The 26,230-nt window shown below is 32.3% G+C and overlaps 3 protein-coding genes across 4 annotated transcripts; 1 reads left to right on the top strand and 2 right to left on the bottom strand.

The window, feature by feature from the left end:
• Positions 1-1,679: 1,679 nt before the first annotated feature.
• LOC145642230 (tRNA (guanine(26)-N(2))-dimethyltransferase 2-like) lies at positions 1,680-7,639 on the top strand. 2 transcript variants are annotated; one of them, XM_081693341.1, is made up of 13 exons: positions 1,680-2,049; positions 2,877-3,188; positions 3,323-3,410; positions 3,877-3,998; positions 4,376-4,515; positions 4,614-4,686; positions 5,599-5,687; positions 5,827-5,932; positions 6,040-6,252; positions 6,384-6,578; positions 6,766-6,843; positions 7,083-7,269; positions 7,363-7,639. In XM_081693341.1, the coding sequence occupies exons 1-13, from the start codon at positions 1,702-1,704 to the stop codon at positions 7,380-7,382; spliced, it is 1,971 nt and encodes a 656-aa protein (XP_081549467.1). In that variant the 5' UTR covers positions 1,680-1,701; the 3' UTR covers positions 7,383-7,639. The 2 variants fall into 2 exon arrangements, with proteins under 2 accessions (XP_081549467.1, XP_081549466.1); XM_081693340.1 differs by having other exon boundaries at positions 1,684-2,049; positions 7,083-7,639.
• Positions 7,640-7,992: 353 nt separating this feature from the next.
• LOC145556519 (UDP-arabinopyranose mutase 1-like) lies at positions 7,993-11,080 on the bottom strand. Its single transcript, XM_081618180.1, has 4 exons — positions 10,737-11,080; positions 9,045-9,295; positions 8,779-8,947; positions 7,993-8,602 (listed from the first exon to the last, which is right to left on the bottom strand). The coding sequence occupies exons 1-4, from the start codon at positions 11,049-11,051 to the stop codon at positions 8,270-8,272; spliced, it is 1,068 nt and encodes a 355-aa protein (XP_081474306.1). The 5' UTR covers positions 11,052-11,080; the 3' UTR covers positions 7,993-8,269.
• A 5,898-nt stretch (positions 11,081-16,978) lies between these two features.
• Positions 16,979-20,233, bottom strand: LOC145556521 (cytochrome P450 85A1-like). Its single transcript, XM_081618181.1, has 9 exons — positions 19,920-20,233; positions 19,354-19,675; positions 19,029-19,178; positions 18,656-18,901; positions 18,466-18,552; positions 18,291-18,369; positions 17,570-17,676; positions 17,336-17,460; positions 16,979-17,212 (listed from the first exon to the last, which is right to left on the bottom strand). Exons 1-9 carry the CDS (start codon positions 20,108-20,110, stop codon positions 17,125-17,127), a joined length of 1,395 nt encoding a protein of 464 aa, XP_081474307.1. The 5' UTR covers positions 20,111-20,233; the 3' UTR covers positions 16,979-17,124.
• Between the last annotated feature and the right edge of the window lie 5,997 nt (positions 20,234-26,230).

The raw sequence follows: 26,230 nt of genomic DNA on the forward strand, positions 1-26,230 counted from the left end.
ATAAAACTTGTTAACTAGCAAAAGGTTAGCAAGTACTATGAAACTTCAAACCAAAATCGTTTAACTGCCCGAATCCAAACGACCCGATTAAAAACCGACTTTTTGAAATAAAAAACCGTTCTGAACCATAATTTAGTAAACGTGAAATGGAACTGATCCGAATAATGTTAAATCGTATAAAAGGCAAACCCGTTAACAAACCTAACCAAAATAAAACTGAACCGAAAAAGAACCGAACCGTTTCTAACTCGAAACCGTTTCCAACCCGAAACTGTTTGAACCGGTATAAAAACCGTTTACACCGAACCGTTAACAAACTGCAACCCGGCTGCACCGAACCGTTTACTTCCCGAACCGTTTACAACCCGAACCGAATTAAAACCGCTCAAGAATAAACCGAAACCGAATCGAACCAATAACTATTTAAACCAAACTGAAACCGACCCGCGAGAAACTTAAACCGATTTCAAACCGACCCGATTTAATACCGAACCGATTTCAAACCGAACCGAACCCAAACTGTCAAACCGTTTTGACAGTGCTAGTTAGAAGCATAGTTAAATTGAGTGGACCACAAGGTTTAAACAAATGGTAATAGTACAACTTTAAAGGTTTTTTTTTTTTTTTTTTTTTTTTTTTTTTTTATCAAAGATTAACTCGTATGAAAAACTACTTTTTCTCCTGCTATTTTACAACACACCCCAATATAATGGTCTACGGAATTTCAGACTACAATTTTTTTTTTCCTTTCTTTGTTTAATATATTTTTTAGGGTAATGTTATATGTAGCCTCCTAAGACCTCTATATAAGCATTAAATGTATTCTTGAAAATTGTATAAAATTAGGAATTCATGACAAAAACACGCGTAAAACAATGTTATCATTGTTTATATTTTGATGATTTTTTAACTTTTTATGATTTTCAAGTGTAAATTTAATGCTTATATGTAGCCCTAAAGGGTATGTATAACATTTTCCTATTTTTTATACTCAAGTAACTCACTCTTCCTCTTCCAAAATACTTAACACATTGAACTATTTTTTTACTATTTATAATCACATATTAACTTTGACTATAGTCTTATAAAAAACATAATTTATCTCAAAATATGTTGTTAAATAGATACTTGTATGAAGTATTAATTTTTTTTTTTGAGGGGGAAAAAAAAAAGACAATATTGTATCAAATTTAAGTTTCATTATATCAATTTTTTAAGGATATTGCTAACGAACGCCCCGTGGCGTTAGATAAGGATAAATTATATTGGTTGAAATGGTATTAAGTTAGGAATTCATGACAAAATCACGCGTCGTTCGGTATAATTAATGTTAATTTTACTCTAATATTTGCACTTTAATTCTCTTATTTAACGCTCCGGGGGCGCTCATTAGCTTTTGCCATTTTTTAATACTGTATTCCGTATTTTTTTTACCAATATTTAACCAGTATATATGTATGGTCAAATGCTACATTAATATGTGTGTCAAATTTAAATGTATAAATTATTCTAAGACAAATACGGTATAACAATGATAGTATGATACAATTAGAAATTTTTTAGAGCAAATTGTAATGAAACTTTAGTGAAAATAAATAATTTTATACAAAATAAAAAGTGTATAGTTTAAACTCTGAAAACCATGGAGATAGGGTTTTGAAGTCGAACATATATAAAAGTCGGCTAATTTGACTCTGTGTTATGCACTCGTCGTTGCTCCCTAAATTATTTAATTTCACACAAAAACTACCCTTTCTTACTCTCCCACTTCTCCCACTCCTCCTGCACTTCAAAACTGCCCAGAAATCGCCAAATCTTCAATTGATTTCCCCCTTTTCTTCGATTTTTGAGAACAATAAAGATCAGCGGGAAGAAAAATTTGTGGGATTTGAGGAGATGGGTGGTTCTAAAGATGGGTCAGTTGAAGATGAACAACATAAAGAGGGTAACTCTAACTCTATTGATGTCAATGATTACGTTGTTGTCAAAGAAGGAGAGGCTGAGATTCTTATGCATAAGGGTAATCAAGTGTTCTTTAATAGAACCCAGGTGATTTTTTAATTATTTTATGTTGATTTTCATCTGGGGTTTATGTTAATTTGTTTAATATTATTTAATTTGAATTGGGGTTTTGGGATTTTTTGCTCATTGAGTTATTTTTTATGAGATGATTATCTGCCCTTTATTTGTTCTTTGATGCATTGGTTTGTTGAATTTAGTGTTGTTGATTATTGTAATGTTTGATTTGCAATTGGAATAGATTGGTGCTTGTTGATTAGGGCAAAGATTTAACCTTTGATCTTGTATGTTAGCTTGTTTGATTTAGTGATGTTACCTCGTTTTGCCTGAAGTTTTGTGAAGGAAGTGTTAAATGCATTCGTGCATATTTTCAGTAGGGTCACATTGCTTTATTTAAGTACCCTAGCAAACACACTCATTGGTTTTTGCTCATTTGAGCTGAAGGATTGTGGATTGTTGTAGATTAAGCTATTGTAAATTTGAATTCCTAATGTTTTGTTTGATAATTGATCTTGCTAGCTTTATGTTTTATTCCGTGACAAATCAATCGCGGGATATAAGAGTGATAAGCTATACAATTGTGGAATGACCGAATGAGGAGTTGAATGGAGTTTTTTTTGGGTGATTTTGCTTCTCGGATTGATTCTAAAGACTAAAAACTAGCTGGGGGTGAAGCCGAGATTTTGTTAGAACTAGTATTTCTACGGTATATTTTGTGATGGACTTTAATTTATCTGGCACTGTGGAATATAAAGTGACTAAAGTTAGTTTTTGGTGGATAAGTTTTCAACTTTTCATTATGATTGTGGAATATTCTCATGATTCTAACTTGATATCCTGTCTTTTCATTTAATCAGGTTAACAATAGGGACATATCTATTGCAGTCCTGAGAACATATATAGACAAACGTAAACAAGAGCATGAAGCATATCTGTCAAAGAAAGCAAAGGGGGCACCTAAAAGATCTGAAGAAAAAACAGATGCCCCAGCTTCTGTGAATGGACCGGTAGAATCAAAGGCTGATTCCCATACATCTAATGGAGTTCATGATAATAATGTTGCTACTGATGGAAAGCCTGAGGATGCTTCTTGTGAAACTGTAGCAGAACCAAGCAAAACCGTGGTAGGCAAGTTTCAACGGGAACTAAAGCCACCAAGAGTTCTTGAGGTATCAGCTTTTGATTTACTTAGGTTGTTTCATCTTAGTGGAGAAGATGCTGAAAGAGGCTGATCTTAATATTTTGCAACATGCATCATTATACCTTTCCTTGAGATGAATCTTTTTTATGTCCAACTCTGCAGGCTTTGTCTGCCTCTGGTTTAAGAGCTCTTAGGTATGCTCGGGAAGTTGAGGGACTTGGTCAAATTGTGGCCCTGGACAACGATAAAGGTAAGTTTCTTTTAAGATTAATTATGAGAGTTAGCTCTGACGCTCTGTGAATGATTTGTTCTAGTTTTGTACATGGCTAGTTTCTTTTATGATTGTTAGTGGGTCGCCATTGATTGATGGACATGCTGTTGGAGTTGCTTATAAAGGATAATATCTTCTCTGTTTCTTAATATTTGGCCATTGTTGGTTTTTATGGTCAAATGTCACTAGCTTTGAACTTTTTTTTCCCTATTAGAAAGTTAATTCCGTAATTCTAGTTTGTTTTAAAAACTGAACAAGATGTAGTATTTGCAATCTAGTTTATTGCAAAATTGTCAAATAAGTAGTTGTAGATAGAAAATTTGATCTAATTATTCAAACATTGGCCTACTTTGAATTGGAGGCAGAATTCGCTTAAGATCCATATGATTCTTATATTTTGCATGAGAGTGCTGTCTTACTGATAGAATTTACCAATTTTGTGCAGCTTCTGTTGAAGCATGCCAGAGAAATATAAAATTTAATGGTTCTGTGGCAAGTTCAAAGGTGGAATCTAACTTTGCTGATGCTCGGGTTTACATGCTTACTCATCCTAAAGAATTTGAAGTGGTATGGTTTCAACTTGTGAATCTATCTCTAGTCCTGCTTGAAATGTGGAATTTTGGAGTTCTGCTATTGTTTTGAAACCTTTGATACTCTATATTAGTACAATTGTATCTAAATGCTCATGAATGGATAGAAAAGAGAGCTATGCTCTCATTCAATATTCGTTGTCTTAGTTTGCTAAAATTAATCAATCTTAGAGACCTTGGTGGATTTGCTTTCAAAATTTCATTGTCACAACCTTCTAAAGAAAATTCATTGAAAATTTACTCTTTTTTTTTCTTCTGACTTGGTAGCTGAAGAAATGCATATTCTTTTTGTTTGCTTTTATATTTTCTTTTTCTTATGGGATGTACTAATTAGTGATGTTATTTTGCTTCCAGGTTGATCTTGATCCTTATGGTTCACCGTCTGTGTTTTTGGACTCTGCTATTCAGTCTGTTGTTGATGGAGGCATGCTAATGTGCACAGCCACAGATATGGCAGTATTGTGTGGGGGTAATGCAGAGGTTTGCTATTCAAAGTAAGTCTTTTTCTCCATCAAACCCTAATTTGATGATCTCCCATTCCTGCTTAATTGTTGGTGGTGCTGACTGGGGAATAATTCAAAATTTCAAACAGGTATAATTCAATTCCATTGAAGGCTAAGTACTGTCATGAAATGGCTTTGAGGATTTTGCTGGCTAGCATTGAGGTAATCAATTTTGTAGTCTGAACTCTCCCTTGGTACTCAATTATTGCCTACATTTCCAACTTTGAGTCGCCACTTAATTAACTGATTGTTTTTCAATTGCTTGGCATGATTTAATTTTGTTTCTGTATTGATAAGCAACACTGCTGTGCGATCAATTTAATCGATGATTCAAGAACTGTGTAATTAAATGTTTTGTTGATTGTGAGGCTTGAAGAAGAATCCTTTTGTATTCTAGTTCCTCCATAGTTCATGTCTAGATCTCTAGGTGATGATCTTATTATTTCATACAGTTACAAAGTGCCTTTTATGAGGCTCCTACGTAGGCCGAAATAAGGTGTTCGTATGTATGCAATCAGGGAGACACTACTTTTAAATGCCGTACTGAAGTGCCAGTGACTACTCTATTTTTCCAAAACTACAGTAGCACAATACAGTTTAATGAAAATTTTATGTAGTACCTTGTGATCAAAAGTTGAAAAATCACCAAATAGCAATTGTTAAAGCTTTATGGAATATGGAAGACCTTCAAAGGGTGAATAGCCTGTGATCAGCAACTTTCTGTGATCTCTGGATATCAGATTCTGTGACCAAACTTAATGTATGTAATTGTGAAGATCTAGGTATTTTAATGGTTTTGCTAGTTTGTATAAACTCTGGAGCACTTTCTCAGACGTACTCTCTTGATTGTTTAATAACAAAGAGAGCAATCCAAAATACGAGTAAGCTTATTTATTCTTTTGGTGTAATATATGTGCTCCCCTGCTTGGAGAATATATTTATTTAGGAGAGTACAAAGTACAAAGTATTTGTTTTCCCCTCCAAAAATTCGAGTATTTGAATTATTATTGGTCCTTACTTCTAAGATCTCCTATATATAAGCCATTAGGCTTAACCTTTTACTGTACTGTGCAGAGCCATGCAAACCGGTATAAACGCTACATTGTTCCCATACTCTCTGTACGGATGGATTTTTACATTCGAGTATTTGTTCGCATATACAGGTGGGTGACATATCCTGCTCAATTAAGCTATGATGCCAGATTTTATTTTCGGAGCACACCATGCTACTAAATTTTTTGCTGTTGTAGTTTGGATTTTCACATTGCTGCTTCCTCAAATTCATGTCTTGACATTATGCAGTTCTGCAAGCATTATGAAGGAGACTCCTCTAAAACTGTCATATGTTTACCAGTGTGTTGGATGTGATTCTTTCCATTTACAGCCTCTGGGGAGATCTGTCTCCAAGGTAGTGTTTTTCTTATGAATCATTTGTTTATTATTTTATACAAAGTATATGTATTTTTCTTCTTTCTGAGCTACCATTTTGTTTATTATTTACTTTTATTTTTGTAGAACAACAATTTGAAATACTATCCAGGCTATGGTCCTGTAGTCCCACAAGAATGCTCTGATTGTGGCAAGAGATTTAACATGGGTGGGCCAATTTGGTCAGCTCCTATACATGATCAAGAGTGGGTGACCTCAATACTATCAGATGTGAAAGCTATGAAGGATCGTTATCCCGCTTATGATAAAATTGTTGCAGTGCTGACAACTGTTTCAGAGGTTTTTTTTTTTTTTCCTCAAAAGTTTTAATTATCACTCTCTTTAAAGATGCAGAATCTCTATACATATATTAACTCATGAACAGTGATGAATCATTTCATAGCTTTCGTGTAATTTGACTTGTCGTGCAGGAGCTGCCAGATGTTCCATTGTTTTTGTGCTTGCATAACCTTTGTGGAACATTGAAGTGCACATCTCCGGCAGCTGTTATATTCAGATCAGCTGTACTAAATGCCGGGTATCGCATATCAGGAACTCATGCAAGTCCTCTGGGTCTAAAAACAGATGCTCCAATGAGTGTCATTTGGGACATCATGCGCTGCTGGGTAATTATTTGACCTATATCTGACATCTTGTATTGCATAATAACATTGTACCTATTAAACTGAAAATTGGAGTATTGATGGCTTATGTTAGTTATGTACATAAAGTATTGAAGTGTATATATTCCACTCACCAAGATTCTATTATTTGTGTTAAGTTGTGCACTGAATTAACATTTCTCTGCTGTAGGTGAAAAACCATCCAGTAAAACCGCAACCTGCCGATCAGTCAGGAACCGTGATACTTTCCAAGGAACCAGAAATTCAGGTAATTATCTTCCCACCTTGGCTGTCTCCTTTTCATCATTATAGGCCACATTCTCTTTCATCCTGGAAGCTCACTATGTTTGGTCTTTTTGTAACCATGAAAATTACATGTAACTTACATTATTAGAAAATGTTGAAAATGTTTTTGTTTTTAATCTCTTACTAGAAAATGTTTTTTTTTTTTTTTTTTTTCTTTTTTCCCATGTAATCAATCTCATGTTGTGCTGGATCTTCTACTAGGCAAACTTTACCCGAGCAGTTGCCTCTCTTAGCAAGGCACAAGCGAAGAAAGTTGCTCGTTTTCTTCCGAATCCAGAAAGGTATTGGGGGCCTAAAGTCCGGGGAGGCCGCCAGATTACCAGCAAACATGTATCTCTTTTGGGTCCAGAGGCCATCAACGGTTCTGCAAACCACGACGAAGAAGAAGGTGAAGAGTCTGATGCTAAGCGTCAAAAGATCGACAATCATACCTCTGATTCATGATAATCCTCTTTAATTATGTTTTTATGTACCTCAACAGGGGATGGAGAAGAGGACTGATGGGAAGTCCAACAGTATGAAGTCATCCTATGTTGGGACATTCAAAAAAAAAAAAAAAAAAGCATTTTGTTTTCTTATTTAGGGTTCTTTGATGTGCCATTTTTGAGTTTGGCCTATGTTCTAGATTTTTACATCCCTATGTAATTCAGTTTTTGTTTGCTTTTTAATATTTGGCAATTTTGTGACTAAAATTATACTTGTAATTCTTTGTTATTAACTCGATTTCTTCATATTGATTGATCAGAGAAAATTTTCGACATTGTTCACTCTCTTTTTTCCCCTAGTATTCGACCATAATTTAGACGAGATCCAATTACATTCAATAGTGTTAGACATGCAAATCAGTCATATAATCCTCTTCGTATGTTTTAAAGTATGTTCACGCCGAGTGTTTTTGTTCGTAAGAAGGGTTGGCTTTTCTTCGTACTGTGGTTTCTTGGAGAGACTGATTCGAAAGTACGAATGAATAACCCTCCCTTATAGGTTTACATTACTGCTATCAATTTTTATTGATCAATCGTCTTCAGCAATATGGAGTCACGAGTGTACAAGTGAAGAACATTTTACCTATAACAGAACAAAGATACACGAGCTAGAAGGCGATATGAAGTACCCAGAAAATTAAAAGTTTTATTGATCTAAAAGCTCATGGCCTGCAGATAGCCAATGTAATAAATTCCTCTTTATTATCGGTCCTGAATAGCATAAGCCTGACCATAATAGGCCAAAAGAAAAAATTGCTGAAAGTAAATGCGGAATATAAGAGCAGCTCTGCTAACCTATATAAATTACCCCTAACTCCGACCTCAAGTCACAAAACAGCTGCATAAAAATAGAGTTTTGGAAAATAGGAGAATGATGTATAATCTGAATAGTTGTTGGTTGATCTACTTGGCATCACCGTTAGCCAACTTGGTCTCAGCCGGGTTGAGCTCATCCCATGCATCGATCCAGGTGACCATAGCATCGGAAAGCTTCTCAAAGTAGGGGTCTATCTTGGCTAGCTTATCCTTGACCTGAGTAGCTAGCTCCTTGTAGCACTGCTGAACTGTGGTGCATTCCTTTGGAATCACGGCAGATTGGAAGAAGGGGATGATCTCTTCTTGCCAGAAAATGCCCTTGTACTCCTTCCTCAAGTTGGTAAATGGGTTGCTAGCCTTGCTGTGGTAGATGTAGGGAAGACCGGTCTTCACTCCCAATCCCAAGTGATCACAGATGACCTATGAAAACCACAACCCGAAGATAGATTGTCATTAAAATTTCTAAGACATGCTGAATTACATACCATAGGAAACATCTGAAATTTGTTTTGATTCATTATATCGTTTTATAAAAATCAAGACAATGGTGCATTTTAGAAATTCATGTGTGTGAGAAAATGAGGACAATGAAATACCTTTGTGCACCATCCAGCCCACATATCATCGTAACGACCAATAGGCTGACCATCACCCATGAGGCCAAAGTACATGGCAGGGCCGATGAGCTCACGGTCAAAAGCCAAGTTCATACCACACATGGGGAACAATGTACCCTTTGGGATGGTCAAAACTGTGTCCACATACCTGAGACAGCATACATAACCAATTATTTTAATCAGCAAAAAAAATTCAGTTGAGTAGAACATTAAAATTTCGAAACATGGGTGCACTAGGAAGTCACCTCTTGTTCCTCTCAAGGGGCTTAACAAGTTGAGTGGGTGCATCATAATCAGGGATATTGAGCCAAAGACCATGGGAAACAGCAGTAGGAACACCTTCGCGCAGGCTGAAGGGGTATCCACGGACAAAGTCAGCACCATCACGGAATGGGTCATACAAAGTGTTGAAGAAGTAAGGTGTTGATGGGCACAGAAGGTTCTTAATGTGCTGCTCGAGAGCATTGATATCATTGCCGGATGGATCCTTGGCAACCTATACGCCAAAAGAATAGATTTAAGGTACATTAGTAAAAAAAAACAGGTCTGGTGACAGAATCGAATCACAGATCTAGAGATAATTATAAATAATGTACATAAAGAAAGCTGCACATGGTATAGCAGGTAGCATCAGTCAACTGAAGTATGTCAAAACACATAAAACTAAACATATTACTGTCATAATCCTGCTAGAAAAATCAGATGAAAATCTGAAATGCAAAGATCAATTCATGATTTTGTCGCGGAATTAACTATAATTATACACATGTCATCCATAGAAAGACTAAAGACTTGTTAACACATCCCTAATACTGAATCATAAGCTGATTGTCCATACACTCATCATCTTCCTATCCTATTTTCGACATCAGCATTGTCAGATTCCAATGATTTATATCAAATCAGTTTATGCTAAACATGAGCCTCATTAGTTTATAATACAACCATCTTTTCCTCTTGTTACAGCTAACAGTCTCAGATATATCTCAATTATGGAACAGACAATGTGGACAACTAGAAGCAACATTATTTATGGAAACTGATACATTTGTGATAGGCTAATAACTGCAATTGAAATTGTAATGATATCTTCATTGAAAAGGAAAGGAAATAAAACCATAACATGCCATCTGTTTCATTTCCATTCAAAAAGGTGCAAGATTAGAGGCTTTTATGACCCATGATATGGACTAATAATGTTGTGAGAAAAGAAAAAGGCTGTTACTTTTTGTAGTCAAATGTTACCTAAACAGAAAAATCTCATTCAAATTTCAAATAGTATCAAAGAGATCAATGGTCAAATTAAATAATTGCATCATTTATTTGGAAAAATATAGCATTAAAATCATGATATGCTCATTAAATTGCCATGAAAAAGAAATCATAATCACAGTAGACTAACCTCACTCAACAATTTCAATGGCAAAATTCACTAATTTTAACAGTTATGAGACTTCCTAATTACAAATTCAGTAATTACTCCATCCTAATTTCGTCACCTTACTAGTTCAAATTACAATTAAAAATCTCAATTCCGTCTTCACATTACTAGTTCAAATTACATTTAATAATCTCAATTCCGTTGTCACATTACTAGTTTACATTACACTATCAATATAACAATTGATTCTAAACCCAGTAAAATAAGATAACAATATACTTCGTATCAAAATACATCAACAAAAGATAATAAAAATCACAACTTTATAGAGATAAAAATTGAAAAACCCAGATCCATGATCAAAAACCCATAATTCAAAAAAAAAAAAAAAAAAAAAAAAAAAAAAAAAAACACAATCAAACCCCAGAAAACAACAAGATCCAACAAAACTCAACAACCCCAGATGAAAAAAAACAAAAATCAATGAATACCCAAATAACAAAATCAACCAATCAATCAAAAAACAATAAAATTTTACAAAATTGAAAGAACTTACAAAGCAATCATCATCAATGGTGTAGATATACTTCTTCTTAGAAACCATGTAACCAAAACAACGACAAGCAGAATCCTTAAAAGAGATACAATTAGCTTTAGGACCCAAAATCCTGTTAATATCATCTCTGTTATAGAGTTCATAATCAAAACCATCTGGAACATGAATCTTCTTTGTCGGATCACCATCTTGTACGATGATTAGATGATATGGTTGGAAAAATGGTCTCCACATTTCGAGGAAATCAAGGTTTCTGATTGTCGGAATAACAATGTCGAGCTCATCTTTCAGCAGAGGAGTTGCAGGGGTCGACATTGTTGGGAAAAAACAGGGGAGGAGAGAGAAAGAATGAGTTTGGGATGAATTGGAGTGATATAATTTTCAAATTTATAGAGGTTTGATTTTTTATTTTATTTATTTTTTTATTAAGGGAATTATTGTTTTTTCTTTTTCTTTTTTTTAATTTGAGGGAGTTTTTTGTTTTGTGAAAAAATAAATATTGATGCGAGAAGAACGTGAGGGGCACGTGGTTTTATATGTGAATTCTCCTTAATTGAAGGTTTTTAATTTTTGGGAGGGTGAGAGTTAAGGAAAGAGCGTTAATTTGGGGCCTACTTTTATGGTATTATGTTGAAAATTAAACGTTTTATTAACGTTGTATTTAAATTTTTCGTAAAATAAATTTATTTTATTTTATTTTAATTGGGTGGTAAAGAAATTATGAAATGATTAAATTATGAAAGATAGGATAGTTTTTCTTTTTATTTGTTTGAAGATGAAAAGATAGAGATTTATAAATCTTTTTAGGATTAATGAAGGAAATATATGGTTGTTTCTAAGGTGCAAAGGAAAGAAATAATTGTGTGATATTTAAGAAAATCTTTTGGTTTATTGTTACCATCAAGTATTATTCTTTGTAATATCTTTGTATAATTTTACAATATTGAATTGTAGGGAAGAAAAAGAATAAATAAAAAAAATTACCTAGCACAAATGTTAAAAATAAGGTTAATACAAGTATATTATACAATTTCCATTAAACAAAAGTATGTACGGAATATATCTTACTATTCTATGATTTTATTATTTACCTCGCTTATTTGAGTTATATTTTAGTATTTACATAGGTCATTTAGATAGGAAATTAAAGGTAAAATTGCTTTAAATTATATTGTGATCATCAAGATTGAAAGTTTTCATTTCACATCACATCTACAAGAAAGTACAAGTCCCATGAGACTATGAGAGTAATAATGTTTGTAACTTCACATGCATGACTCATGTTCAATGAAATAAAATACTTGCTAAGCTAGAGAAAATGCAACTTTTGAAGACAGCTAATTAATAAGATGCATTATGTTTCTCATGTATAAATCTCACACATGAAACAACCACTTTATATGAAAATTCTTGTTACATTTTGTTATGTGATAGTTTCAAACATCTTATTGCTCACTTGTCACATTTTTCAAGTTTTAGGGGACTTTGCATGAAATCACATGGATGTTGTTTTTCTTTAGCATTTGTATGGTATTATTTTATTATTAAGGGGCATATTTACACAGTTACACTAATAATAAATATCGACGATACAATGATATTGTATATTAGTATATATATATGAACGTACACCACATTATTTAACTCGTTATCTAATCATCAAACTTATCAACGGAAGCAAATATTATCAAATTTTACCGAGAGTAAAAGCTAATTTTTTGTTGTTATTTATTTATTTTTAACTATGGGTATATTATGATTGCATGTGGACTCAAAGTCATGTTGATAATCAAGCTAGCAATCGAAGACACGCAGAAAAGAGTGGAATATAAGTTGGAAATTGAGAGTGGAAGTAAACTAGAAAGTTAGGTTAACTTAGACTTGGACAAAGTGAAAGTGAAAGGAACAAGTACTTAGTAGTTAGTACTAGGATTCTACGAAAGTGGGAAAATTAATTGGTTTTGTCCCACTTCAAAAGATTGAGGAGTAACTTGCGGTGTGGGTGACACTTTTCTTAATCCTTGAACAATGTTTTGTCTATTTATTTATATTTGTCCAAATCTTATTGGCTTAGATCTAATTTTGAAGTACTTTTAACATTCTTAATTTTCAAATGTTTATGATGTGTCAATATGTAGTCAAGGACTAATATATTTATGTATGTGCATTGAAACAGTCGATCGGTTGGGTAATAAAATTTAATTTGCTACCTTCTTGGTAACTTCTTCAACTTAAAGTGTTTCTCCAACTATGGAAGCATGTAGAGAGTGAGGGATAGCTTAACTGGTTAGAGCACCCCTCCCAAATCCCAATTTCAAATGATGTTATTGAAATCGATTCTCATCATCTAATAATTTTGTTTCTAAATACATACTAGGTTTAATTAATTAATTAATTAATTTTTTTTTTGTATTAATCAAATATTAAATTTGATTATTAATATCTACTCCGTAATATTAATATTTTTAATTTAATTATTAAAAGTTAATGTATGATGTTAAATTATGCACTAGGATCAAACCAATAATAAATAGATTAATGACATTTAGTTTTATTTGTTAGCAATTAAATTAGGTCATTTTTTTTAATGAGAGTGTTTTTTTCAACTTTGACCTAATTTAATTGCAATTTATTTGTTAGCAATTAAATTAGGTCAAAGTTGAAGAAGAGCACTTAAAAAGATTCAATGTTGTATGTACTAAGAAATGGACAATGTATATACCTTCTAATACATCTCAAATTCATTTTTGCAACTTTCAGATTATGAATTTCAGCTTATAGAGATCGTGTTTCTAATGAAATTAGTGATGTACTCTTCAAGGGTGTGATTAGTCATTAGTACGTAAATGTGATATAATTAACTACTAATTCATGTACTAGATGAAACTTCCGCTAACCACGCACTAATATCAATAAAACCTTTCTCATGAAATATAAAAACATGTTGATTAAAATCATGCATCCTCATCGAAGTTTAGGGTTTAAAAGTTTTCATATCATTATCAATTATGTGATAGCAAGATTAGTAACACACATGCATGGTTAGTTAGTTACTACGTGAGGCATGACTATAAAGCAAATTCCGATATTAACTTCTGACTGGAAGGAAATCAATTAGAGTACTTTGTAATTGTTTGTTCTTATATTATCTCTCTTTTTTATTAGTTGACACATTTTGACTTTAACACTATTAACACACTTTCCTTTGATCATATTTTGTGGTTTATATGTGAAGAAAAAAAATAGTCTAGTGAAATCTTGTTAGATTGTCACAATGTATATTTTCCAAACATCAACATATATAATTTTTGCTTATTGTTGAAGAATAAAACCTCTCAAGTGTCACCACATGTACGTGTCCCACATTGGTTGAAGAAGAGAGAATTAAACACTTTATAAGGCTAAGGGGCTACTCCTCCTATTGCCATATGGTTTTGGGATGGAATCTCTTTGGACTTGTGAAGTGGACTCTCTCTCTCTTGGTTTGCGGGTGCGGCCCAGACCCGCGTTTAATATGGTATCAGAGCCAGGCCCACAGTATGGGACCTCTAATGGTTTGAGTATATTGCCAGGCCCAAAGTTTGGGACCTTTAATGACATTAAGTATTTTGGGCCAAATTAAATTGGATCAAGTGATCCTTGAGTTAAAGGGACCTTACATGTGAGGGGGAGTGTTGAAGAATAAAACCTCTCAAGTGTCACCACATGTAAGTGTCCCACATTGGTTGAAGAAGAGAGAATTAAACACTTTATAAGGCTAAGGGGCTACTCCTCCTATTGCCATATGGTTTTGGGATGAAACTTCTTTGGACTTGTGAAGTGGACTCTCTCTCTCTTGGTTTGCGGGTGCGGCCCAGACCCGCGTTTAATACTTATCGCTAATTAAAGATATAAATAAGTGAATTATGCATTGACAGACGTGAATACAACTAAAAAAAAAAAAATAATAAAATAAAATAAAAAATAAAAAAAAACCGAGAAAGTATTAAATTATTTCCGAGAAACACCTGAAAAACAAAATAGCCCTGCCGCCCTCAAAATGTTTCTATCATAGTCAAATGTTAGGTCGTGGAGTAAGTATCATGTGCATTATATGGTTTGACCTTGGAATATTTGGTACCATACCATTTTGAATTTTGGTCAAACGTAAGTCCGTAATCCTACATTCCTACCTCATACGTTATACGGAGTACGTGCGAATTGGTCGTTACGCAATATCTCTTGCCTAGACAACTGGATACTTTGAATGAGCCTTATTCTTTTAAAGGTTTGTAGTTGACCCAATAAAGCCCAATTATTAAACCTTGACATCGTAAAAAATAGCCCAATTATAGCCCGTAAAAGTTGAAGGTATCCAACTTTACTTGATCCAAGTCAAATACCGAAATATTAAAATGCTTGCTTGCTTTACTTTGTTAGAATTTAAATTGGGCTGAGTAATATTAAAAAGGGCCCAATCATCAGGTTGGGCTGAGTAATATTAAAAAGGGCCCAATCATCAGGTTGCGTTTACATGATTGGGCCAAAAATATACCCAAAATTGTGCTTGACATTTTTATAAATCACTAATATAGTAGAATATACTCATGTTAATAAGTGTAATATAACTTACAAAGGAAAATAATGTTGAAAGTTATGATATATTTTGGTTATTTATGAAGTGCACAAAAATGAAGGATTATGGGCTTAGAGGGTATGTGATTGTATATAGGATTTTATGAACGAGATTATACGTCTTATTTAGTTCCTAAGATTTTCAAAATACTTCTCTGAAATAAATCTCCAATATTTCTACAAGTAGTTTTCTACAATAATCGCTTGCTATCCATTTTAAACATTTACATAATATCGTTGTGTATTCACAACTAAAAATTAGGCAAGCCTCGGTGTCCCTTCCTTTCGAGTACACTTAAGGACCATAGAGTAATTCTTTAAGCATGGTGTACGTAATCATAATATTGTAAGGTTGAGGAGACACAAAATGATCAAACAACTTGCAACATCATTATCTAAATCATGGTGCATAATAATACATAATACCTTGCTTTAAAAGAAGCTCAAATTCAACAAACCTATTCGTGTGCTTTTAAGGAATATGAAAATTAAAAAATTCAACACTAATTTTGTTGCACTTTCTTATAACAAGATGGGTTATGCTTCACTCCTTTAATTTAATTGTGCTCTTTCTTTATAATTTAAATTTAAATGTCGTTATAAATTTGATAACCTTTCATTTGTGGACATAACTTTCCAGCCTACAAAATATTTATATAAATTATATAATAAGGTAAGATAATTAATAAAATTAGTGCAAATATAATGATGATCAAAAAAATTTGGCAAAGGATGAGATTCACTTTGGGAAGCACACATAGAGAATATGGACAATAAGGCTTTAAGCTAAGACCAGACTGTAAGGTTGCATTTGCTTCTGGGTCCAATTTCCAGACTGTACCAAGGTCCCCATCAGATTATACAACCAATCATTCTTACTTCTACATCATTAGCATCAAGAACTACTTTTTTTTTTTTTTTTTCTTTTTTTTTTTAAATAAAATAAAATTGGAAGGGTTTTATTTTTAATTTGGACACCCAAATTATTGAAATATGCACTTTCATCATTATTCCAATATTGAGTATCATTATTTGTGATGGGAAGTTATTGTTGTATGAAATCATAACATTTTTATGTTATAGATGAGTGTTCAAGATTGACATTGAGATTCCTTGATACATTACTTCATTCATTAAATCTTTTTAACTTCTTTGCATGCTTATGTGTTACGTGTTAGTTATGTGACAATGTGACATGGGTGTGTGTCCAAATGTCAGACACGATTACTTTGTGAAATTATCATATGATTTGGTCCCGTATGGTAGTAATTATATTAGAGAATAGTTTCCATTCAATTTTTATGCCCTTTTTTTTTTTTTTTTTTGATGGTAAGGCAGTGAATAGAAGGTTCTAATTTTGGTTAAATAAAGCTCATCATGTTCGGACGATGTAACATTCAATTGATCTGATTCTATTTAAGCGGCGTATAATCGATTATATTCACAAGAATGAACTTTTTATCTATGAAAAATCGATTAAGATTAATCTTATTAACTTAGGACGATAATGGACAATAAAGACATATAATTCTCGATCAACAAGTTAATATTCCCATGTATTGTAACTGGTGTACAAAGTTTTTAATTAAAAATTACAAGTTAAATTAAAAGAACACGAGAAACAATCAGGGCACCTCATAAAATGAATGTTATATTTCATTATAAATTCTACAAATGTGTTAGATGTTAGGGAATTATTGTACAAAAAATCCCTAATCTCATCTGCCTGTGCTAATTCTGTACACTAACAATGGAGTCTAATTCAATTGTCCCTCTAATAACTCGAAACTCGAATCCGTAATCCATTTGGTGCTTCAACTCTTGGAAACTTGACAAGCTTATTACCCTCAACTTCTTCCCATCTGCAGAATTACAGCAAAATTTGAACAAATTAGTTAGATTTTCATTACACATTTTTTTTTTTTTATATTTAACATATAGTAGCAATTAATATAAGGTTTATATTGATTAATGAATATTTATACCTGTATCTTGTTACAAAATAATGAAGGAATGTAGAAATTTCAGCAATTCCTAATTCCTTGCCAGGGCATTGCCTTGTCCCACCTCCAAATATTAGAAAGTAATTCTGTGACTCCAAGCTCCTATCCTGAATATCATGTAATAAAAACATGTGAATAAAATTGAACATTAATTAATTATCAAATTAATTAGTTGCTAATAGTAGGTCGAATTGATTAATGAATTTGTTCGCCTACCATCCATCTCCATGGATTGAATGACAATGGATCGGGGTACAAGTATGGATCATAATTTACTTCTCTTGTATATACATAAATTCTCCATCCTTCCGGGATCACGAAACCTGATATTTTGTAATAAAATTAGGTTAGTAATTAATACGAGTATTTACCAATTAAGTACGCATAGAGAGTAAACACAGAACAATGTAAGTTTCAATGTCCAAAATCGATGATTAAAACTCATGTACATGTGCACGTTGGTTTTAAAAGTCTTAGAGCCATCATACTTTATATACACAACTTTATTGAGAGTGAAATATAAGTGCATGTAACATAACATAGCATGTTGACTTTAAGCAAATAGGAGCAAAATAAAAGTTAACCTTATATGATTATATATGAAGATCTCCTTATAGAATTATGCAATGTGCACCAAAAGCTATGGGCCTAAATGGGTCAGAATTATAGGCAGACCATGTGGATCAAAATATTATAGGGCCCACTTTAAAAAAAAGGATTTGATTAACCCAAAAGTTCACAATAAGTATGGTCTTTTACATTTTATATTTCCAAAGTTGTAATAAAGTGTAACTTAATTCTAACTTCTTAGCCACCTTGAGCATATCAACCCACCAAAAAGGCAGTCCATAATTAAATGACTAGTAACATGGGCTAATCACATATTTATGCATTAAAAATAAAAATTATAATATGGTTTTATGTCAAATAAACCCACCATTTATTTCCATATCTTTTGTTGTTTTTCTCAATACTCCATTAACAATTGTTGCTAATCTTGATGTCTCAAATATCACCTGTTAAAGAAAATACATAAATTAGATCATATGTTTAAAACAAATTAAACAAAAATTAATGTAGTAAAGTATTGTATGGTTTACTATTGTTCTTACAGCTCTAGTGAATTTCATAGACTTGTAATCTTCCCAATTAATTGGGTCCTCTGGCTTCTTTTTTGCTCTGATTGCCAAATGCTCTTTCTACAAAAAATGACACATAAATTGTTAGGACTTTGATCGACAACAACAAGAGGTTACGACAATGTGACAACTGATTCCGAAAAGAAGTACGAGTATAGCTTACTCTTAGCTCTTCTAGAACATGGGGGTGATCATGAAGGTACTTGACAGCCATCATTGAAGTAGTGGAGACAGTTTCATAACCAGAATATGCAAGAGTAATGATGAGATCAATGATCTCTTCATCACTTAATTTATACTTATTTTCCTCTTCTTTTAAGAGACAATTTAGTATATCAACTTCTGTTCTTTCTGTTGCTCTTCTTTCTTTAATAAGTTGTGTCAAAATATTCACTATCACCTTCCTTGCCTGTAATAACACAAAAAGGTCAAACATAATCAATCACTCTTTTTTTTTTTTTTTTTTTTTTACAAAAATGAACCAATAATAATAATTTAGTTTTTTTACAAGATTTATTGTGTAATGGTGAAATTACCTGAAAACCCCTACGATAGTTGGTGCCGGGGAGGTCAATAGGGAGAGACAAAGTCCCTACAACAAGCTTGAAGAATTCAGACATAAATTCTTGAGCAGTTGAGCTTGATTCAATCCCAGCAATTTGCTTTAAGGAAGATAAGAAAGCCATCTGAACACAAATAAACACATGCAACTATTAATGTCAATCAACACGTTATACTGTTATGTTACTCGGACTCTTCATTTTCAACCTCGTGTGTGTAATGTTACACACACGAGGTCGAGTAAAGGAGACATAATGAGTGAGGAAAGGAAAAGTAAAGGAGGGGGATAGAGGAACTGACCTCCTTAGTCTTTTCTTGGATGTCAATGACATGATCTTGCCAATTACTAAGATGGGATCTCATGAAGTGATCAACTTTGGGAAGAATATGATCTCTAATCATAGTGGGGCTGACCAAAGAAAGAAGGGCACCTCTCATGTACTTGTGAGTGGAGCCATGAACAGCAGCAATGTTACATTTCCCAAGAATGTCTAGCATTGACTGTGGGTACCCTGGTACTAACCCTTTTGATTCATTCATTAGTATGTACCTGTTTAACTCTGGATCCATTGACACTATTGTTGGGCACCCTAATATGTGGGACTTGAAGAAATTCCCATATCTAAAATTAAAAAAAAAAGTAAAAATATATAATTAATAAAGTTATAATCTTGGTCAAACAATAGTCACCTAGAGGAAAATGTCGTCTTTAAAAGTTCTTCCTGTTTTGACGTTAATGTAAGATAATCATTGTCCAAACACAAAGAACTTTTAGAGACAAGGGTAGGGAGGTGGGAAAAACAGGGGATAGTTTTAATGAAAAACAGGGGAAAACAGAGGACTCTGTTTTAAGAAGAGGAACAAACCTTGATCTTTGGTTTTTAATGAAGTTAGGGCCTTGTTTAAGGAACTCAGTAGTTTCACCAAAAATAGGCCAGCCCATTGTACCAGGAGGTAAACCTTTCTTCCTATATCTAAGTTCATTCCATCTTAACAAAGCAGATGAGAAGCAAAACAAGCTGAAAATCACAGCAAAAACTACAATAAAAAAAGCCATTTTTGATGATTTTTTTTTCTTCTTCTCTCTCTAAGAAACTCCCTTTGTTGCTCAAATGAGGAGAGAGAGAAAAAAAGTGAGAGAGGAGAGAGAAAGATGGTTTAGAGAGGGAAATGGAGAGTTGGTTTTAAGAACTAAGGAGGGTGAGGTGAAAGAAGGTGTATATATAGGCCTTTTAAGGGGGTGATGAGGGGGTCATTGGGCCAAAATCATGCACCCACCTTAGCTATGGATGGGCACAATCCTATATAGTATTACCATAAGGTTGTTTTTCCTAGTTAGTAGTGTTTCTTATTTTAATAAATGTATTGTATCCTATATTTTGTCATTGGGATGGGAATATTGTGTAGGTTTATCATAGATAGATAGCAATCTACTTTGATATTAAATCTTTAAGTTGGATTTTTATTTTTTTTAAAAAAAAGGAAAAAGAAAAACTATATTTTGATAATAATGAATTGAGAGAGATAGTATAGGATAGAGTTCTAAACCATTATAATTTATAAAGTAAATTAGCGTTTCTATTTATGATATGTGTAATAGAGAATAGACCCGAAAACAATGTAAGTTGATATTATGTATATATCTTACACTCTGTGTTAGCTAAATGTGTGAAAGAATTAATTGTGAGCTGAAATGTTCGACATCATAATTGTGATCATTTTTTAGCTGGAAACTTATCATGGTTATTTTTAGTTGGAAAAATATCATGGGGATATAGGATTATAATATCATGGAGATATAGGATTACATGTAATCTGAATTGATTTGTTTCATTTTATTAAAACAAAATCCCAAAAAATCTGTCACCTCACAAAAACTATAATTTATTTCTTTTTAGTAAAATAAAATCCCAAATATCTGTCACCCCTCAAAAAGTATGAGTTACTTTTGACACAGAGATAGCTAAAAAAAAAAATGTTGTTTCAATACGAGCATAGATTAGTAGTGACTAAAGAAATTAAATTGAAAGTAAGACGAAAAATTCTTATAAAGTAAGAATGATTGAATAGAAGAGAAGATAATATAGGCAAAGAGAGGCAATAAGAAAAAATTGTAAAATATTTGAAATATTTAAAAAAAAAAATCCATGCTATATTTATTCAAATACTCCAAAAAAATTCCATGCTATATTTATTCAAAGATATGACATTTCAGTCAACTTTTATAGTAGTATAATACATTGAGCTCATGCATATATTGTTTTACTGTCCATTAATCTTGTTAGCTAAACCGCCATTAACAACAATTAACTTGGTACGTTGTAGTAACAAATTATCATGTTGAAGGAACCTAAATTAATAATAAAATAAAAAAAGGAATAAGGAATAATAAAATGACAACTCTTCAAGTCTTTCAAGAGTCTGCTCATCTGTAAAAACTTTTGTTGTTATATGTAATAGTGCACACGTGTGGATGGAAACACACAGAAAGAGATTGAGATATGGGGAGGATGTTGACAGTTGATTACAATATTATTAATTAATTACATTTTACAGTTTTCACTTCTTTAATCAATCAATGGGCTACCTTTTCCTTTTTTTTTTCCCTGTGTGCGTTTTGTGTGGCTAGCCATATCATGTAATTGTCTGTAAAAGAACAGAATAATCCTTACAATACTGATTGAGTAATTTTTGTACTCTTTATAACACTGATTGAGTAACCTATAATACTAATGAAATAACTCCTGTAACACTGATTAAGTAGTCCCTATAATACTAATGAAATAACTTGATAATGTATTATGTATTATTTATGTTTTATTATAAGGAGAAATGTGAAATTGAAAAAAAAAGGAAAACAGGGTCAATACAAGGTTTAATGTAGACGTGTAGTTTTTAATGGTTTACTATTGAACTTGTGAGGTGAAAGGGGTAAAGGAAGAGAAGAAAGTCACATGCACATGGTCATGCATCATTCCCAATTAGAAAGACAAGTACGTGAAATAAGGGTCTGAAAATCACAAGCTCTACAATACTACTGTCAAAGTTACTCGTATATTATAGGTATTCAAATTAATAAAATAAGGTGTTTTGGTCTAACTTTATTAATGTTAGTTTGATGTAATCTGGTTTGAATTTTTCTAATATGACTTGCCTATTTTCATTGACTGAATTGAGCTGAACTGAACTGAACTGTATTGAAATGAAAATTTTATAAGAGAAGGAAATTAGGAGCTGAACTGAACTGAATTGAGCTGAACTGAACTGAACTAAAATGTACTGAAATGAATATTTTATAAGAGAAGGAAATTAGGAGCTGAACTGAACTGAACTGAGCTGAGCTGAACTGGACTGAATTTCAATGTAAGAGAACAGGCCCTTAATACTACAATGTATCTCCTGATTTGCCTTAAGTTGATTGTTCGCATACACTGTTTGGGCTTGATTAATGGGTGGGTTGGGATGAATTAGTGTAATGGGGTGATTGATACAAATTAGGCCCTGTTCATTTCAGTTGCTCTGCTCTGCAATGTAAGAAATTATGCCTTGTTAACCCCTGTTTTGCCCAGAAATTCAAAATAATAGGGCCTTAGCTTAGACTATGTTTAAGTTTTAAAATCTTATTTATTTTCTTTGCTACAATTAAAACTACTAGGCTATCCACTACAAGAAAAATCACTTTTCGTAGCGATTATTTCGTAGCGATTATTTCGTAGCGATTGTACATTCGCTACAATATACAATATGCAAGTATGTTTGTGAAATAACTAAGGATGTCGTATCATTTTTATAATCGCCATGGTTTTTCCATATAAAATCGATACGGAAAACATAATAATACATATCCACACTATTTTTACACATTTATATAATTTTGAGAAATCGTATCATTTACAATCGCCACTAAATCCTAAAAATCGATACGAAAAGTCTTTTCAACACTAGATATATAAATATTGTTTGACAAAGAGTATATAAAATATGTCATAGCTTATTGGTGAAACATTTAATATAAGAGTTTGAGGTTGCATGTTCAAATCTTGTAAAGATCATACGCGAGTTTTTTTTTTTTTTTTTTTTTTTTTTTTTTTTTTTTTTTGAAGAAAATGAGTTAAACATTTATAGCGATTGTAATCGCTACAATAATCACCACGATTGGATGTAGTTTTTCGTATCGATTATTGAGGCCAACCCCAGCGATATTGAAAACTACTACTAAAGGCTAAGGCAACGGGGGATATTGTATCGAATGACCATTCGTTGGGAAAGCTTTTTGTTGCAATTACAATCGATACTAAAGGTTAAAATAATCGCTACGAAAAGGTTATTTTCTTGTAGTGATCTTTTTATCCAAGCTTTAAAAAAATAATAAGTAAAAATTACACCGATTTAGTTACTTTGATAACCATAAACTAAGCTCAATCTATATACAAGTATCAAATTTATCACCTTATCGTTATTACAGAGTATTTTTTTCTTAATCAATCATTGATGATTTATTGTCAAACATAAGCTTTGTAAACAATCATTTGCTATATCTTATCCTGAAACAATAAAGGACTTAACTAGTACAGTATTACTACCAATTAGCAGATGAAATAAAAACACAAGTCAAGTAAACAAGCTAACAACCAATAATTGATTACGAACACGGCAACACTGATTGCCAAATTTTTGTCAATATGAAATCTGTGTAAGTTTGACAATTAAAGACAAACTAATCCGAAAAAGAGGAGTACGAGTGTTTTATATGGAAGATTGACAATCAAATGACAAATTATTAGAGAAATTTGTGTGGGATCTCATTGATTCACATAAGACAACTAAACTTGTCATTCAACTATGAGGCCATTTGTATATAATGATATAAATTATATGCTAATCACATCATCAAATTATATTAACAAAACTACGCATTAATAAGCATTGGATTGACATTCATGCATGCACGGGTGGAGTTTACAATTGCCACAAATACCCTTTACAATTTGTTGCTAATAAATATGATAAATTTAAAAATAATTTAGTGTTAATATATTATATACTTATACTACTATATGATAATAAAATTAAATATTTGACCGATTTTCTTAAATTCAATGATTGAGCATCAAAGTGAACTGCAAATACTACATGCTAGAAGTGGGAAACGTGCACCAATTGGTTTCCATAAGTTTTGGCTTGGTCCTTGGTTGATTATTCCATATTTATTTGCTATAATTTATATTTTTTTGTTTTCATTTCTCGATAATTATGAACATGATAGCAAGATCTTTCGGTTTTAATAATTGACGAAGAAGAAAAACCAAGATATTTGAGTTTAAGAGTATGTACTAGATTATTATTCTATCCTCTAATAATAATCAGATGAAGTCAGTAGATCCAAGTATCAAACGACCCTGCATATAAGTATCTAACATTTTGTCCAGGGAACCGTATAGATTTCTTTGTGTAGACGACATACGACATATAGTGTGCATATACGTCTACAAGCTTATCTCATTCGTCATAGTTTATCACATGTACATACATATGAGTAATTTAATCGGTGTTTTGGCTATTCCATATGCGTATGAAGAGAATCGATCCCAATATCTCCTGAAAAGTAGAAGGAAAGCTCTAACTACTTGAGTTATCTCTCACTCTCTTGAATATATATGGTAAAGTATTATGCCTTGGTACACTTGCTTTACAAAAACGTCGGCAAATAAGAAACAAATTAAAATTATGAAGGCCACCAAGTCTAACCACCAGATCCCACCTGATTAGATCTCCTAATGTATGATCTGAAGCAGTCAGTAAAACGATATTAATTTCAATCATAATCATATTAATTAGACACTTTTATTATAATGACGCATATAAAGAAAATAATGTTGGTCGTAGTTTATGCATGACTGCATGAGTTAACGTATATTATGTCAGAGAATAAGGAAAAATTCATCTTATATTAATACAGACTTAATTTATTCATATAGAAGCTTTTTATTATTGGAGGAATAGTACTGGAGCAAAAATGAGACAAGTGACGAAGTAAAACAGCAACTCCATTTTATTTTATTTTTTTTTATTTTTTTTGAGGAGAAGCAACTCCATATTATGACTATACAAAAAAGTGTATAAATAAATAAATAAATCAAAAACAATAAAACAAAACTCCAAATTATACAAAACTAGTGAAAGTTAATTGTACGGACAACAATCGTCATGCTATATTTGAATATCCTGTTTATCGTTTTGATGATGTATGGATCGGACCAAAAAAAAAACACTCCAAAATTTATTTAATCAAATTTGTTTTGTTTCTAAATTCTAATGCTCCTTCAGACATACACGGCTACACCAATGATCTAAATTAACTTTTCCTCAAAAAAAAAAAAAAAAAAAAAAAAAATGAATACTGAATACTGATGCATGATGGTCAAATTTATATCACTCTAAGTCTCTAACCACTAATTTGTTTCAATTATAATATTAGGTCGACTATGAATTCTTTATAATCTTACTGAGTACTCCATAGTCCATACCATATATTATATGAATATTGTTTCATTATAATTGCCGTTGCATAACACATTTATTCATCAAGAAATTTAATGAATTAAATATTGTTAAATACAGGTCTGAGTCGCACCCGCAAACTGAAAGGAGAGTCCACTTCACAAATCCAAAGGAGATTCCATCTCAAAATCATATGACCGACTTAAGTTACGTTTATCAAATATAATGATTCAAAGAAAAATATAAATCATCAATAATTATCATTTTTAATACGATTATAATATATGAGTAGGGAAAAAAATAGTGTATGGGTGAGAAGCAAGTAACATCAGGTGAGAGGAATGAGTTTGTCATGGTGTGGCACAAAAGTTTATATTGGGATAGTGACCAGAACAAAAGGGAGGATCCGTATACAGATCCGTGGAAAGGGATTGGACACACAAAGCATGCAATATATATTTAGCAAATAATTATCTTAAAATTGTACTACTCTTATATATACAATTTGCTTTTATTATTGTTCAATTGATTTGTAATTGTATATTTGTATGTGAGCAATATAACGGAATTTTATTTCTTTTTTTCATTCATTATAAGTATCAAAATTGAAGTATATTGATGATAAGGAAACATGTGGTTGTAGTAATATTGGACAACTTCATCTCTTCACTCCTCA

Source organism: Chenopodium album, chromosome 8 (assembly GCF_948465745.1).
Source record: "Chenopodium album chromosome 8, dcCheAlbu1.1, whole genome shotgun sequence".
Taxonomy (NCBI): domain Eukaryota; kingdom Viridiplantae; phylum Streptophyta; class Magnoliopsida; order Caryophyllales; family Amaranthaceae; genus Chenopodium; species Chenopodium album.